This window comes from Leptonotus elevatus, chromosome 13, assembly GCF_054856555.1.
Source record: "Leptonotus elevatus isolate MCC_2025b chromosome 13, RoL_Lele_1.0, whole genome shotgun sequence".
NCBI classification, from domain to species: Eukaryota; Metazoa; Chordata; class Actinopteri; order Syngnathiformes; family Syngnathidae; genus Leptonotus; species Leptonotus elevatus.
Genome location: NC_141251.1, coordinates 21,986,363 through 22,003,862, shown reverse-complemented (window position 1 = coordinate 22,003,862; position 17,500 = coordinate 21,986,363). Strand labels below are relative to the sequence as shown.

Sequence of the window (17,500 nt, the reverse complement as noted above, 5' to 3'; positions counted from 1 at the left end):
TCCTACCTCCACTCTTGTAGGTCACCCTATGTTCCTTTCTCTTCTGGAAGAAAGTATTTACGACAGCCATTTCCATTCTTTTTGCAAAGTCAACCACCATCTGTCTCTCATTTTTGTCTACTGTTATAAGAGGCAGAGTATACTTGACTGAAATATGTATTTGTATATATGTGTATGTATGTATATGTGTATGTGTATGTGTATGTATATATATATATATATATATATATGTATGTATATATATATATATATATATATATATACACATACATACATACACACACATACACACACACACACACACATACACATATATATATATATATATATATATATATATATATATATATATATATATATATATATACACATACATACATACACATACATACATACACATACATACATACACATATATATATATATAGATCCGGTATGGAAGTCATATATTTGATTTGCATGTTTAATTTGGCCAAAGTTCTTACGTCGGATGTCCTTCCTGACAAAACAGGTGTTGTGCCCGCCCCGCTCCGGTGGGCGTCCTGGCGCCTCGGGCGGGCCCCAGTATCCGGGGGGCGAGCCCTGTCGCCCCGCCGGGCTGGTCCCATATGCCCGCCGGGGTCCCGCAGGGTGGGTGGGGGCTTGGTGGGCGGGTGCGCCTCCTGCCCCCGCCCGGTTGGGGGGGGGGCCCCGCTGGTCGCTCCTCTTAACTCACTACACTAGGTTTGCACAATACACTTTTATAGACATATAGGGCACATAACACACCGTCTTCACCCTACAACTCCCCTCCAATTTTAATGCACCACACAACTGGGGGGGGGGGGGATCTTGTGGGGGTGCCATCGGTTGGGGACCGCGGTATAGAGCAGTGCTGCGGTCCCCTGTCCGTGTCCCCGCCGCCCCCCCCCCCTTATTTTTATTTTTTTAATGCACCACATACACTCAGTGACATGCTTGGGAGGCGGGTGGATCGGTGCGTGGGAACATCATTTCCCTCGGCTCCGGTTCACCTGCTCCTAATTTTAATGCACCCCCCCCCCCCCCACACCCACCCACCCACCCACCCACACACACACTTGTATATACACTGGGTGGGGTCACATTCACGGTTTAGGGGAAGAGTTCGCCAGTCGGCGAGCTGGCGGACTCAGTAACAGGGGTTAACTTTCACAAAGAACGCTGGGGTGACGACCGGGGCCTTTCCCCGCTGGGCCTGGGGTTCGGGGGTGTCGGCCGTCCTCCGGTGCCCCCATCTCCCCTTCTGCCCCCGGTGTTCCGTCCCTCCACGCGGCGGGGGGTGGGGTGGGCGCCGCTGCCCTCTCCGCTCCGCTGTCCGGCCCCTCTTTGGCGCCGGTGCCTGGGTGCGGGGGGTCCCCGGGGGCTGGGGGTCGGGGGTTGTGGGGCTGCCGGTTGGTCGGGGTGGGGTCGGCTTTGTTGGGGGGGGGGTACTGGGGGGGGGTGTTTGGGGGCTTGGGGACCTGGGGGCGGTTGGGGCTGGGTTGGGGTGGATGGGGGGCGGGGGTCGTGGGGGGTGCGGGGATTGTGGGCCGGTGTGGTGCCTGGCGGGCCTGTAGTGCCCCGTCCTGCTGCGTTGGGTCGGGGGCGCGGGCCGTGTTGGGGAGGGGGGCGCTCCTGCTCCTGGGTTTGCTCTCCGGCCGGTGGCCCTGGCGGGGCCTGGGGGTCGTCCTTTGGCGCTGCCGCGGCCTGGGGGGCCCTGAGGTGTTGCGCTTGCCCTGTCCTGGCAGGGGTCGACGGCTCCCCTCTTTGGTGGAGATTTTCATGCATGCCAGATCCACCACACCAGCATCTATCGAAACTCAGACACAATCTGCTTCCTCCTCAGGTCATTGAATCGGTGGAGGCTGGTGTCTGTGGATCTCACTCTGCTTCGTCTGTCCTTCCTTCCTTTCCTCAGTCTCCTTCGGTCTCTTGAGGTCTCCCTGATTTTTTATTTTTTTGGGGGATTTGTTGGAATTTAGATGTTTCTGTGGTTGGGGAAGAATTCTGGTGGGTGGCCCGGTGGGTGGTGTCTGGTCGGTGCTGGATTTCACTTTCCTTCTTTGGTCCTCTCGGGTCTCCTGACGGCGGTGTCCGGTTTAGGTGAACGGTATGGGATTTTTTTCTAATAGGTTTTTGGTGAGCTAACAAATACACGCACGCACGCACATACAAAAAAAAATATATATATATATATATATATATATATATATATATATAAAAAAATAAAATAAAAAAAAGAGCAATGATGATGACATTACCGAATGAACAATATTGAGCTCTTTATAAAAAAAATTAAAAAAGTAGTCCAGTTTATACCGGCACCGATGGCGGTTGTTGTTAACCCGGCCTCGACCGATCCGGTATGGAAGTCATATATTTGATTTGCATGTTTAATTTGGCCAAAGTTCTTACGTCGGATGTCCTTCCTGACACAACCCTCTGTATTTATCCGGGCTTGGGACCGGCACAAAAATACACTGTTGTGCCCTCTTGCGGTTACATTAAATTTTTTACATTATCTGTAAGTTAAAAATATGGTAAAGAAACAAATTCCAACACTTCAGGGTACGCTTCAACCACCTGTTTTAGCTAAGGATATTACAAAGCTTTCTCCGACAACAACAAAAAACCTCTCAAAATATATACGTTACTTTCATACACAGATCAAATGTATTTACCCATCTCGAAATGGGAGACAGACCTGTCTATAGCTCCGGAATCTGACTTTTGGATTCAAGTTTGTGATAACATATTTCAAATGACAAAACACACAAATTTACAACTTATCCAATATAAAATTATTCATAGAACACATATTACTCAATACATGATTAAGAAAATGGGACTTTCAGAGTCCTACATTTATCTCCAGTGTTCACAAAACACTGCCGACACTTATTTTCATGCTTTATGGTTATGCACTCCGGTAATGTATTTCTGGACGAAAGTCTTAGAAAAACTTTCCGCTATTTTGGATTGTAGGATACCTTTATCTCCAAGCTTGTGTTTGCTAGGTGACCTAACAACAACTGACTTACAACGTAAACAATTTTAATCTACACTCGTAGCCCTTGCAATAGCCAAAAAAACAATCCTTGTTAACTGGAAAAATAAACAAACACTAAATATCGACCAATGGTCTAACCTCCTCATAAATCCCATTTTAATGGAAAAAATCTCTACTGAATAAAAAACAAATATCAAAATTTGTGGGCCGGTGGGGGTACCTGGTGGGCCTGCCGTGCCCCGTTCTGCTGCTTTGGGCTGAGGCGCGGACCGTGTTGGGGTGGGGGGCGCTCCGGGCTCCTGGGTTTGCTCTCCGGCCGCGGGGCCCGAGGGTTGTGCCTTGGCTTTGCCAAGACTTGGGGAACCCTGGGAAGTTGTGCTTGCCCTGTCCTGGCCGGGGTCGACGGCACCCCTCTTTGGTGGGGGTTTTTCATGCATGCCAGATTCACCACACCGGCATCTACTGAAATTCAAACACAATCTGCTTCTTCCTCTGGTCGCTGAATCGGTGGAGGCTGATGTCTGTGGATCTCACTCTGCTTCATCTATCCTTCTTTCTTTTCTTTAGTCTTTTCCTTGAGGTCTCTCTAATTTGTTGAAATGTATATGCTTCTGGGGTTGGTGAAAGATTCTGGTTTGTAACCCTGTGTGTAGTAGGTGGTTTCTGGTTGGTGCTGGATTTCACTTTTGTCGGGTCTCCTGATAACTTCACGACTATCGGGATTCTGAAGTATTCGGTTTAGGTGTAGGGTGTATACACACACACGCACACACCCCCCCACACACGCACACTCACCCCCCACCCCCACACACACACGCGCAGGCACACGCGCAAAAAAAAGAGAGCAATGATGATGACATGTTGAGTCGGTAAGATTACCAAATGAACAATACTGAGCTCTCTCAACAACAACAACAAAAAAAGTATTTAGGGTCAACAGTCCAGAGCAATGGAGAGTGTGGAAAAGAAGTAAAGAAGTGTGTGCAGGCAGGCTGGAACGGATGGAGAAAAGTGTTAGGTGTGATAGAAGAGTTTCAGCTCAAATGAAAGGAAATGTTTATAAAGCTGTGGTGAGACCAGCCATGTTGTTTGGTCTGGAGACAATGCCACTGAGGAAAAGACAGGAGGCAGAGCTGGAGGTGGCAGAGGTGAAGATGCTGAGGTTCTCTTTGGGAGTGACCGGGATGGATAGAATCAGGAATGAGTACATAAGAGGGACAGCACATTTAGAGGCTTTGGAGATAAAGTCAGAGGCCAGACTGAGATGGTTTGGACATGTCCAGAGGAGAGATAGTGAGTATATTGGCAGAAGGATGCTGAGTTTCCAAATGCCAGGCAGGAGATCTAGAGGAAGACCAAAGAGAAGGTTTATGGATGTAGTTAAAGAGGACATGAAGGTAGTTGGTGTGAGAACAGAGGATGCAGAGAACAGGGTTAGATGGAGGCAACTGATTCGCTGTGGCGACCCCCCTGAAGGGAAAAACCGAAAGGAAAAGAAGAAGACACACCAATCCGACGTCAAACTTTAGGCCACACCGCTTAAAAGCACACGTGCAACACACAAATACAACAGTACATCCAGTGATTATATTTTAAAACCAGTTCATTTAATCACGTTATTTTATTATGATTTGAGTTATCATGATTTGTGCCAATTTTCTTCCTCTTAAGAAAATAAAGGTGAGTTGGGGGGAAGGGGCTCAGTTACGGAACATAATTATAATCAGAAGTCAAGGTATCACTGTTAAAATTGGTTTGATGATCTGGAAAATGTAATTATAATAAATATGCAACCAAATCTGATATCAGAAAGGGGGTAAATATTTTTTCACAACATTATATGCATGCTATTTGACCCCTCACAAACCTTTCAGAAGCGCAAACACATGCTCTTAAGTTCCTCCTCATTCATCTACAGACCGTTGAAATCATATTGAAAACATGACAACAATTGCCATTAAATGACAGCAATTAGCATGACTTCAACATTCTCGTATATACCATTGAAGCGTCATCATTTTTCACGATGATTTATGTTTTCCGGATGGCAGAGCAGCTGCTTTTTTTTGTTTTGTTGTTGTTGAGGATTTCACGCCGGGACAAAAACACAGCAGATCCCTCCTCAAACGAGTGGCAGGGGTTGAGCAAAACAGCAAGTGGGAATGCGAAACAGTGAAACTAACAGCTGTTCTTTGGGGGCGACACGCTGGAGCTAACAGGCTTTTCGACAGAGTAGACGTGGATCTGCAGATAAAGCTCTTCTTGTCCCAATGCCAGCGCGAAGGCCCGACGGCCGTGTGGCAACTTCACACGCAGGAGCTGCATAAAAGCCACTTGGCTCGAGATTGTTGCAAAAAAAAAAAAAAAAAAAAAAAGCGACCCAGAAGAAAAAGTGATAGCGTGAAAGAGAGAAAGCTTCGCCTCCCACTTCTGGTGACGCTCACAATGGCGTATCTGTGCCCATCGCGACACTTGTCAGCCAGCAGCCTTTTCTGAAAGGACTGTCGCTAAGCTGCACTGTGATTCTTCCATTGTGCGTTTTGAGAGCGCGATTTACAAAAGGACGCACATGAATGCAAGAAGACGTGCGCAAAAAACATCCTTCGGATCCAACACGTAGACTCAGCGTGCCGCAAAGATCCACTTGAAGAAGACAGATTCAGATGGAAATCTGAATTGTTCCTGCAGGTTCCTGGAAGTCAAATAATTTGATCTTGTCAGAAATTCTATGAAAAGGTAAGCACAAGATAACCTTTGAGCTTTCATTTCCTTCACAGGAATGATAAATTTATCCAATCTGACTATGATACATGGACTATGTTTTTAGACTCTGGCGTATTACCCATGGACTTCCAATGACTGTGGTCCATAGATTAGTATCCATGGAATGAACTATGGACTATGGTTTGTGATCCAATGGTCACTGGTCCATTGCGTGTAATCCATTGACTATGGTATATGGCGTATAAACTACTATATATAGTTGATAGATTATTGTCTATGGTCTATCGTTTTAAGTAAAATGGTTTAATGGTGTTTGGACTATGGTCTATGGACTATTGCCATATGTCTATGGTACATGCACTACGCATTTTGGTCTATGGTCGACAATTAATGGCCTTTGGACTACTGCTACTGATGATCTGTGGACTTCGATCTGTGAAGAACGTACTTTAGACTAAGGTCTACAGACTATAGCACATGGACTAGACCATAGAATATACCATAATCTATACACTGTAGTCCATGAACTGCTGCCCATGGGCCATCCACCATTAGTTTGCGCACATATTCCATAAACTGTTACTTGTTGAATAAAAGGTTGGACATACTCTCTAGTCTCATCTTTAATGTCCACATATCTCAATGCATTTGGCCATGGAAGCTCAACAAACATTTGCCAACTTTTCTTGCTTCTTCTCACTGCCAATGCAATGTTTGGGTCCAAGGCTAGGCCTAACTGCAGGTGATGCAGACAAATCATTGAGGAGGCAATTATGAGGCTTACGAAAAGGGCCAAGAGGGCGCCTGTTGCGCATCTCACTAGGGACCGAAGAGAAACACTGGTTTTCATTGGTCGAGCAGCACGAGGCTGTAGGTGTACGACCTTACGCCGGCGAGTTAAATAGCCCAAGGCGACGCACTTTCCTCCTCTTAAGGACTCATACTCATGCTCGTCGAGTTTACATGAAAACATCGGCGGGTGAGGAATGGCGAGCGTGTAATCAGGAACAACTTGAACCCCTCTGGTATGTGTGCTCTCCGGTTGGCTTGAGTAGCAGCACAGCTTAAAAAAATTAAAAAAGTTTTCTTGACTTTATGCATGAAACATTTTCACTGTGACAATTTTAGGATGTAAAATGTAAGGCTTTTTAACGTCACAATATTTTTGTTTGAAATTTTTTTGATGACTTTTCAGACACAAAAATATATTTCTAGCTTACCTTAAGGTGTTCCCAAGACAATATAGAAACATTATTTATTGTACATGATACATTTTTAGGAGCACTGAACAGTGTTAAGGCAGAATTGACATTTTTAATTACAAGTAAGGCCTTCTTTCCTTTTGTAAAATTTTACCCACATTCATCTTATGTGACTTAACAATAAAAGCAGGTATCATTTTCAATTGTCCAACATGAGACTGAAGCCCTGTGGACATAATCGTCATCTTTAGACGTCAGATAGGCCTTTGAGAGTGTGTGACTTTTTTTAAAGATCCATCCATCTATCAAGTCTCTATGTAAAAAAAAGGCAAGTCACCTTCACGTCTTTCTGGTTAATCACAGTGATTATTTCCTGGCCATTGCGGGCTTTCGCCACTTGGTGGGCCTTCCTCTTGGCCACTTCCGCCATCACCAGCTCACCCTTATCGCCTGCCACGTAATGGAGGTCCTTTGAAGGTACAGCGAGAGAGAAAGATGCGTTAATCTAAAATGAATCTGGGCCAGGGTGACAATACTTCTCTTTTTGGGGAGGAGGCATGGCAAAGGGGGTGTAAGGAGGAAGAAACATATGAAATGGAAAAAGGAGATGTTTGAAGGCTGACATCACAAGCATGGATGAAATGTCGCTTTTCCTGAGGAAAACTTTTAAATCGGCCTTTGTGTTTGGTTTTGAACTGTGGTGGGATGTTATCTGTCACATGTAGAAACCATAGAGGAGTTTCACACAGAAACATATATCATTAGCACAGCAGCCTATATTAAAAAAAAACATGAAGTGCTAAACAATGTTTAAACCACCACATCACACTCATATTTGCCTTTGAGAAGCTCAAAACAAGAACACAATATCATCTCTGCCTTATTGAAATGAATGGAAATATTTTCAATACGTTCCAGCCTCACCCACCCAAAAAACAACAAGATAAAGAATTAAACACTTTTGTCAAAATTTTTGCATTGTGCTGTTGCTCCTGGTGTGTGTGCCATAATCACCTGGCATAAGGATATATAGTACATAGAAATAGAGGAGACCTCACAACTCCTAGCAGTAACAGTTGTTTTTCGCAGAGGATAAAGAATATATGCCGGTGAGCATTGTTTTATTATCCGTCTACATGCTGCTTCACCATTTGTATTAAAAAATTTATTCTTTTAAAAGGTTATAAGACCGCAACTTCATTGCTACCATACAGCACTTGCGCCTCAAATTTCTGCTTGGCAGCCAAAAAAACTTTCAGAACAACGGCTGTTTTATTTGAACCATTATCTAGGTAGTTTTAAATGTTTCTATACTCAAGCGTTAATGTTACACTGGCTTACAATCACATTAAATAATTAATACTTTCTAGAGGGAAAAAAATGCCTTAATTTTGGAGCGCCAAGTTTCTTTTTAGGGTGTAAAAGGTTCGAGAACCACTGTCAGAGTAATGAATTAGGAATAAAACAAACCCTTTATGGAACTTCCCAACAAAAGAGAAGATCATCAAAACCCCGCCAAAGTGACTTGGTGTGAGAGTGAATCACATCCGGGCCCCCACAGAGGTGCTCCTGGGCCGGGTGCAGGGCCCTGGGGCCCATCAAAGGCTGCGGCATGTTGAGGAGAGCCTTTCCGCATCAGCGACATCACACGACCGCACCGTGGCGACTCGGGGCTCACCGCGGATAAACCTCAGCTGCTCAAGGCAGCGCCCAGCTGGGCCTGCACTTTGCCCTAATACCCCCATATTGGAGGGCTGGCTTTTGCATCCCCACAGGGGCGAGAAGATGAGGAGGAGGATAAGGAGGAGGAGGGCTGCTGCTTGCCACAAGAGATGAGGCGCAAAGAGGAACTAAGGCCGGAAAGGGTGAGGCGGGGGTGAGCGGACGGCAATGAGAGAAAATGGAAGTGTATGAATGGGAACAGATTGTGTAATTATAGTGCGGCGTCTGCCCTCTGTGGCAGCCAGTTAGGGAGGAAATGTGAAAATGAATGACAACAAAATGGCCTCAATGGAACCTCAAAGGAGCCGAGGTGGCACAGAGCACGAGGGTGCCGCCCATCAATTAGACGTGAACCAGCATCACTAATTGATAATAGGCAATGGAACTAATTCGGTGAAACAATGTCACAATACAGTTAACCTGTATTCATAATTTCAAACCTTTTCCACCTTTAATTTAACCTAGGAAAAAAAATAAAAAAATAGCTGACCTGGTGGCATAAAAATCCACACCTTCAAACAAATAGTTTGTTGCAGCACAGTCTTTTTGGGTTGGAGTCAATCAGTGCCGCACATAGTTATGTCCAACCTTGGTTTTATCAGACCATAACACATTTTTCCATATGCATTCAGGAGACTTAAAGTGGGTTTTTTTTGTCTGTCGCCCAGACATGTGGAGAACAAGGTAGATTGCTGTAACAGCCAGCACTTGCCAGAAATTCCTTCAGCACCTACAATGTTGCCTTCTTGGTAACCTCCCTGACCAATTTTTGCTATTTCAGTTCTCTCAACTTTTCATCAATTTGGAGGGACGTCCAGTTCTTTCTTGGTAATTGTCACTGTTGTGCCATATTTTCTCCACTTGATTAATGCCTTCACTGTGTTTCATGGTATATCTAATGCCTTGGAAATTCTTATCTACCCTTCGCCTGCCTGATACCTTTGAACAATGAGAGCCCTCTGATGATGTGGAAGCTCTCCGCCGACCATGTGAGATGTGACAGCTAAAGTGACAATAAAATCCAACTACAATAGCAGAACTTTATTTGAGATTAATCAGAGGCACTTTAAATGGTGGCAGGTACATGCTAACTCCCATTTAACATGAGTTTGAATGGGATTGGCTAATTCCGAACACAGCCATGTTCCTAATAATAAGAGGGTGTGCACACTTGTGCAACCACTTGATAACAGTTGTTTATTTTAACATCCCCTCTCATCCCCTCTTTAAAAAAATGCAATTATTTTTCAACCGAGTTGTACTAATTATAATCCACATTATTAACAGGGGTGTGTAGACTTTTTATATTCAATGTAAACAAAAATATTTCATTAGTAGTTATAAGTGAGATATCAATATCATAATGTACTGTACGGTCACAATATAGCAGTGATACACCAGCATCAAAAAAATGTTTTTTTCGTTGATATTGTCTGCTGACCTATTGTCACTATACAGTATTGATACATCAGTATCAAATATTGATATTTTGCCCAAGTATGATGAAAAACTGAAAGCAAACATCTCCCTCAACACTGCGTATCTCAACATAAACATTGTTAGCCTAATTACGGTGACGATATCAATTAAAAATACCAATGTGCTTGCTAAAAACAAATCAGTTTTTCATTCATCCAGGTCATGGTAAAAGTTGTGAAACAAACTGGGGTCTTCTTGTTTGTAGAATTTGTTGTCCGAAAACATTTAAATGACTTGGGAAATTATGTTATAAGGTTAATGACATTTCTTATTAGTAGATTTGGGCGGAATATCGCTAACTCAATCAATGTATTGTCATCATACATTATCCATTACCAAATATTGAAATTTACGGTATGCGCTCGGATGAGTTTTTAACTCATTTACTCCCTGCCATTTTTACTCAAACAATCCCCTTCACTCCTGGCTGTTTTAATGGATTTTGACGGATTTTGCAAGGCCCACACAATATTGTGTTCTATTGCTATAAAAACATGAAACCTACCAAAAGAAAGATTAAAGTCTCTTCTTTCATCAGGGAAAAAAGTACATTTCTATCTGTTTCCATTTTCCAGCAATTAGCATTAGAATATAGCTAACATTCATCATTATTCACACATCTTTTTAGAATTTAGAGTAATTGAGGGTTTTTTCAACATGGTGCTGGTTAATTTCCCATGCTCTGCTGCCACCCGCTGGCCGTTTGTGTAATTTCTACCATTTCTTCAACTGTTCTTTGCAGTTGATGCTGCATCAAAGCCTTCTGTATGCTCTAGCATAAACCCCCCCCCCCCATAAAACATATAAATACGTCTTTGGGACACTTAAAACATTTAAAATAGAACGTATTTATACGTTTTTTGGAGCAAAAGAGTTAATCTCCCCCAGTACAAAACATGTTTTAATAGTAGAATTAGGCAGGAAATCATAGCAATGTGTGTGTGTGTGTGTGTGTGTGTGCGTGCGTGCGTGTGTGTGTGTGCAGGGGTGTGTGTGTGTGTGTGTGTGTGCAAAGCAGGGAAGAGATATTGCATGACATACCCAACAGCACAATATGAACATTTGAACATTTCCAGCTTAGCGCTTCATTAAGCCGTCTGGATGGTGGAGTGAGTGAGAGAAAGGGAAGAAAACAATGAACAAATGTGAAAAGAGGAAAAGAGGGTGAGAGAGAGAGAGAGAAAAAAAGACAGAGAGGAGAAGAGCGTGTCAAGGCAACTAAGCAGGGATAACAGTAATACTGCGCATAAAACCATCAGATATTACACCTCTTATTTCCCGCCGTTCAAACGCAACACTAATCTTATTTATACAAGAGCTTTAGGGGTTGCGCCGCGCCAGCTAACAGCGCCGCTGATAAAGAGGCCCATGTTTTAGCGGCAAAAGGAGGGGTGGCAGTGGTTCGAGGCTAAGAGCCCAATATTGAGTGATATTTGGGTGACGTCCAAATAAATGACGGATTAGGTTAACTGGCGCACATTAACGGGCTGCGCCTCGCTGTCAAACGGGATCAAAAATGACGATTGGTTCCTTTTATGGGATTTAAGCCGCACTTTCGCCATGGACCTCAATCACTTTTATTACCTCCACCAAGGAGGTCATGTTGGTGGGTCATGATCTGAATAAAGGTGTAGCTAGTTTTATTTATTTTTAGGAACAGGTGGTCATATTTTGAAATTATCGTTGAATCTTAATGACTAAATTCATACATCATTTTGCAAATTGGTGATAGCATAGAGCAAGTTTTGGGGGAAAAAAGTGCACAAACAATAGAAAAAGCGACAATTTGCTATTTTTATCATGATACAGAATATTTTTGAATAAATTCCTACCAAATTGTTAAACTGGACCCTCGACAACACCCGACCAAAAATGTCCGCAATAGAACAAAAAAAGCATGGAATTGTTACCCGTTTGCTAATCCCAATATAAATATACTGTCGCGGTCATGGAGCTTAACACATTCGCTCAACTTCTGCATGGATTTACACATATTAAATTTAGCATCGCAACTCTTAAAATGAGTTCTGTTTTAGGGGGGAATAAATATGCAAAATTAAAATGTTTCACTATGGACTTTTCTTTTATCTTTAGCCGACAAGTAGCTCTGGACTCTCACTAAACGCTCAAGTATGCAAATGATAAAATACACTTACACTAATTAACGTGGGCTTAATCCCTGGACATGCGCGCACACACATACATGCACACACCTGTTAGCCTTGTGTTTGACTAGCACTTGTATCAGATAAGCGTTAAGGACTTTCATAAAAGCTAATTTGTCATCCCAGAGACAACGGAGCTTAATGGCGAGAACGCGTGATACTTCTCCATCATCCAGCCATCCCCGGTGTCAAGATTGTGGCGTAGGATAACTGCGAAACAAAGTTCTCCGGGTGGGGATTGGAGTGGGGGGGAAGGTTGTCAAATAAACTGGCATCAGATTGTGCTATAATGCAGTTTTTGATTTAATCAACAAGCGGGTACCACACACTCACAAGCTGCAAAGAGAGCAAGGGGAAACAAATTTAAGGAATTAGCTAATTGCTTATTTTATCATTATCAAAGGCTAATTATGAATAGAACAGTGCTAACTATGATCCTCCCCAAAAATACTGTTACTAGTGTACACACACACAACACAGTGTTTTATAAAAAAAAAAAAAAAGAAAAAAAAAAAAACTATATTCATAACATTCATATTCATCTGTGGCTAGAAAGCAAAGCAAGGAGAGTCTCTGTGCCAAAAATGTATAAAGGTGTAGTCAATGAATGCGGTGATCCATCATTGCAAACACTCTCAAACACTCTCTCCCTTATTTTCACCTGTTTCCTCTCTTTTTGGTAATCTGCTTCTTCTTTGATAATCATGCCATGATTTTGTGGTTCAATAAAAATAATACAAAATAGTTGTATGTGGAGCCCGAAACTCGATACAGGGTCGCAGTTTTTTTTGTTCCAGTGGATCGCTAGATATGGGGTGCTCAAGGAATGTGACGGCAATGGTAATTTTTTTTGCGATGGTCCACTTGACTTGTATTTCGCTGTGTTACTGCCTGTGCGGTGGGTGATTAATAAGGGTTAGTTTGATGTTCCCAGCTCCAAGAATAATTCATGGTGATTGTGAATATACTGGGTTTAGTGCCAGCCTGAAAATCACAAACTTCTGGCGTTCAAAAATTCTGTCTCATTTGAAAAACACATCCAGGTAAGTTGTATTTTTCCAGTTATCACTAGCTAATTTAGCATTTTGTGCTACAATTGGCAAAGCTATAGGAACATGTTTGTGTGTGCTTGTGTATGTTTATAAAAAAAAATAAAAAATCGCGACGTGTATAAATGTACTGCTTATCCTGTGTGCAGACATGTTTTTTTTTTCATTGCGTGAAGTTATCAAAACAGCGATTGTCTATAATTGCGGTGAACAAATGAGTTGGCATCAAATTGTGCTATCACACCGTTTTTTTTATTTAATTGTGTGTATCAAGCATTAATGAGCCGGGAAAAGTACAGGAGAAAAGGAATTCAACAACGACCTTGCTTATTTTATCATTATCAAAGTCATTATAAAAGGCTAGTGAAGGCAATTATGACCCTCCAAATATTGCAAATTCTTCTGTAAAAAACCACAACAACCTCTACTAGTACCGCACCGTAGCCTCTATCCAAACACCCCCTCACACACTCCTGACCTCTCCTCCGTCCTCCCCTACAATTTGGGCCGACACTAAAGTGTTTCACTTGAACAAAAGCCTTCTTCTTTTGGAGAGGAGCTCTATTGTTATCGGTTAACAATAGTGCCCAGGGAGGCGGTGGCGGCGGGGCAGGTCGGTTGGGGGGGGTGAGTATCATGCTGGGTCATCTGCGAGAAGTGTGTGTGCATTTTAGCCAGTCGACCATGAGTTATTGAGTTGTGCGGGCAAGTTAGAAGTCGGAAAGTTTGGTGAGGATGGGGTGGGGTTTTTTTTGGGGGGGGGGGGGGTTACCCTCATTAACCATCGGCCAAGCGGCAGGTTAAACCAACATAACAGCCTAATTAGAGCGAAGGGTGAAATGTCACTGTTGACTTTTGCTGCTCGCTTGATCACTGAGGCAAAAAAAAACAATGCTAATGTCTAAAATGCTAAACTTTTGAAGACCATTTCTAGAACGATTTTTTTTTCTTTGCCTCTTAAGAAAATTGCCTATACAATTCTGACTTTATTGTATTACTTTATATCAATACCATCAACTACTCTCCTTTCCTCTTTATTTCCGCAACACCCCCCTTCACGTCACCCTTTCAAGGTCCGCAGCCTGGGCTCCACCTTTTCACCGCAACTGCACCTTTTCACCACAAATGGGGGGCACCCGGATGGATACAAAAAAAGAAGGGGCTCCGCCGCATGGAGGAGTATTTTGGCATGCAGTGGAAGAAAGAGGACAAGCACAGGGCCGCTGAAAAGGCGTCCGTCACACCTGCTTCACTTGAATGGGTTACAAGTCAAATGCAAATGGCGAGTAACGAGGCCGCGAGGTTGAATGGAGCGCGGAAAGAAAGCGTGGTCGCACAATGCCAGCGGAGCCTCTTGAACTTCATGTGAAACTCAGGTGGCGGCGCACCTTTATTGTAGGCTATTTTGCGTTTGCCGCTTCACCAGTGAGAAGAAGAGTGTGCGGCAGAATGAGAGGGAACACGTCCAAAAGGCATCATTAACTCTTGTTATTGTGTCACCGATCTGGATTGGATCACTTAATGCGGGCAGCTGCTGCCATTCACAAGATTTTGCTGGCCCTAATTAACAGATTTGTGTAAATAGTGGCTACTCAACTGCAGTGGGAGAAGTGTTTATTACAGTTATGTGAAAATATTGGGCTTGTATTTATTTTATTTTTTTACAAAATTGTCTTGGAGTTGTCTGGTTTGGCACTGGATTTGCATAGGCTGATGCCAATAACGATTAATCGGCAGATTAATAAAAAAAATATATATATAATGAATAAAAAAAGCTTCTTTGTCGGTACCTTAAAAAGAGGAATTCAAGTCCAAAATTGTCTTTACAATATGTTATATGTGCCCCCACTAGTCTAAGCACACTATTGTGATTAATATTGTGTTTGTGGAGTATGAATTAAGCAGCAAGCTCCAAATGTTTCTATCCATCTCAGGCGGTGGCCATTTTACCACTTGCTGTCAACTGAAAATGACATCACATAGGCTAAGGCTCAGATAATGACCAATCACGGCTCACCTGTTTTCTTAGGCACTGTGATATCATTTCAGTCGCTGGCAACATTAGCTGGCCTGTTTGACAGCAAACAGACACGTGATGTTAGATTCCCTCTCAAAAGCAGAGTGGTAAACATCTCTAGATGATGCACAGAAAGTGTGGATTGCTGTTATCAGTGGTGGAAGTGTCTGATCAGCTGCTAACAGCTAGCTGCTCACTGTACAGTAAGTGCCCAACTTAACATATAGTCCTTTAACTCTGTTTAAAAAAAATAAAATGCATCACTGAGGAAAAAATAAATGAGTGTGGCTCACCATGAAAAGATCTTTGGCTTGCAAATCAACGGCGAGCAGGAAGGCCTTTTCCAAGCGTTCATGTCTGAAAAATGGTAGAAAAAAAAGCAAACAAATGTTAAATATCAGTCCAAAAAGCAACATTTAGACACTATAGGACATTGAAAGGAGCTTTCGAAACATACAGAAAGCATGCTACCAGAAAGCTAAACTTGCTTCGTGTTGTCAAGAGCCAACTATGGAACAAACAAAACAAGGGAAGATATGCTTGGTGTGTGTGTGTGTCCTCCTTTATTTGATGTCAACGGAGAGAGAAAGAATGCAGGTGGGCGATAAGAGAGGAGAAGGGAGGGATGCCAACCAGGAAGAGAGGGAGGAGGGGGAGATGCCAGCGGCAGGCGTGAACAACAGCGTCCATTTCAGTCAAACGCACACCGACAGATGCCAGCATGAAAGGATGGCGCAAACAGGTGCACAATGTTTGAAATGAGCATCAGCAGCAGGACGAGAACTTGAAACGGCTCTGAAATGGCTCTGAAATGGGTGTCGTTTTCTGACAGGCCGTTTTTGGACCGTACTTTACAATCTGCAGCACTTCACAATCTTACAGCCCTCAGTAGTGATGTTGTTACTTGAAAGATGACTTACAATCGTCATGACAGCACAAGAGGATTTAATGATATTAACATTTATTTTTTAAATTAGCTGTTGGCTTTAAACATTAAAGAAATAATTCCAAACAGCATAGACAGTACGGGCCAAAAGTTTAGATGCACCTCATTCAATGTGTCAACTGTTTTATTACTATTTACATTGTAGATTCGCACTGAAGGCATCAAAACTAAGAATGAACACATGTGGAGTTATGTACTTATGAAATAATTGAAAACATGTTTTCTATTCTAGTTTCTTCAAAATAGCCACCCCTTGGCTCTGATTACTGCTTGGCACACTCACCTCTGGGAACTCCTTCAATCTTCTTCTTTTCCTTTCGGCTTTTCCCTTCAGGGGTCGCCACAGCGAATCAGTTGCCTCTATCTAACCCTGTCCTCTGCATCCTCTGCTCTCACACCAACTACCTTCATGTCCTCTTTAACTACATCCTCTTTGGTTTTCCTCTAGACCTTCTGAACTCCTTGCAAAAAAAAAAAAAAAAAAAAACCCTCACAAATGTACCACTTTATAAACCCGCAAATTTGGGAGTTTATAAAGTGGCAAATTTCCGACTTTGTAAAGTGGCAGATTTGCGAGAAAATAACTCTGAAAGTTACGGGAAATACACGTAGCGTAGCTTTAGTCTAATCATGTGAGGATTCGTTGGTGGTTAACTCTTTGACTGCCATAAACGTTATAAATCGTTTAGCATAAACCTAGGGAAGGGCGCCGAGGACGTTAAAAGACGTCCCCTATGTTTTTTTGTTTTTTTTTCAAAAACGGGTGCAGGAAAGCCTTGGGCAGCTGTGCTGAAAGTATCAGGCTGATCTGATTAGTCAAAGACTCGTTTTGGCCCCTAGAGGGCAGCGATGACTCTCTTTGCACAAGGTTGGATGGGCCGCCCACCGTGGGCGTCAGTAGAAGACGTGAGGCGGAGCTAGAGTGTTGAGGAGACAATGGCTGATCCAAGCCACAATGGCTTGACCAAGCAACCGGTTACAAGCAGCTCAGCTTGAGCATTTTTTTCAAAGACGGAAAGCATCAATCAATACTAAAAAGCGCATTGATGTCAACGATGATGATGACAACGAGCTCTACGCCAAAGTTGGAAGCTTTGGCGTGACTGTTATGAACACGTAGTAAGCCTCACGGCTAAGCGCGGCTAGCGCGGCTAGCGCTGCTAAGGCCGGAAAACGCGCACAATAG

At 43.1% G+C, this 17,500-nt stretch overlaps 2 protein-coding genes across 2 annotated transcripts in view; both read right to left on the bottom strand.

Annotated features, from left to right (window-relative positions):
- Positions 1-17,500, bottom strand: part of b3gnt2b (UDP-GlcNAc:betaGal beta-1,3-N-acetylglucosaminyltransferase 2b) — a 338,578-nt gene that overhangs the window by 256,648 nt on the left and 64,430 nt on the right. The gene's annotated exons all lie outside the window — the stretch shown is intronic.
- Positions 4,599-17,500, bottom strand: part of LOC147164200 (WD repeat-containing and planar cell polarity effector protein fritz homolog) — a 41,156-nt gene continuing 28,254 nt past the window's right edge. Inside the window, exons 5-7 of the mRNA XM_086092221.1 lie at positions 15,662-15,725; positions 7,274-7,405; positions 4,599-5,702 (exon numbers count right to left, since the gene is read on the bottom strand). Of these exons, the coding sequence (XP_085948347.1) occupies positions 5,670-5,702; positions 7,274-7,405; positions 15,662-15,725 (229 nt within the window). The 3' untranslated portion in view covers positions 4,599-5,669. The remainder of the gene's footprint in view (positions 5,703-7,273; positions 7,406-15,661; positions 15,726-17,500) is intronic.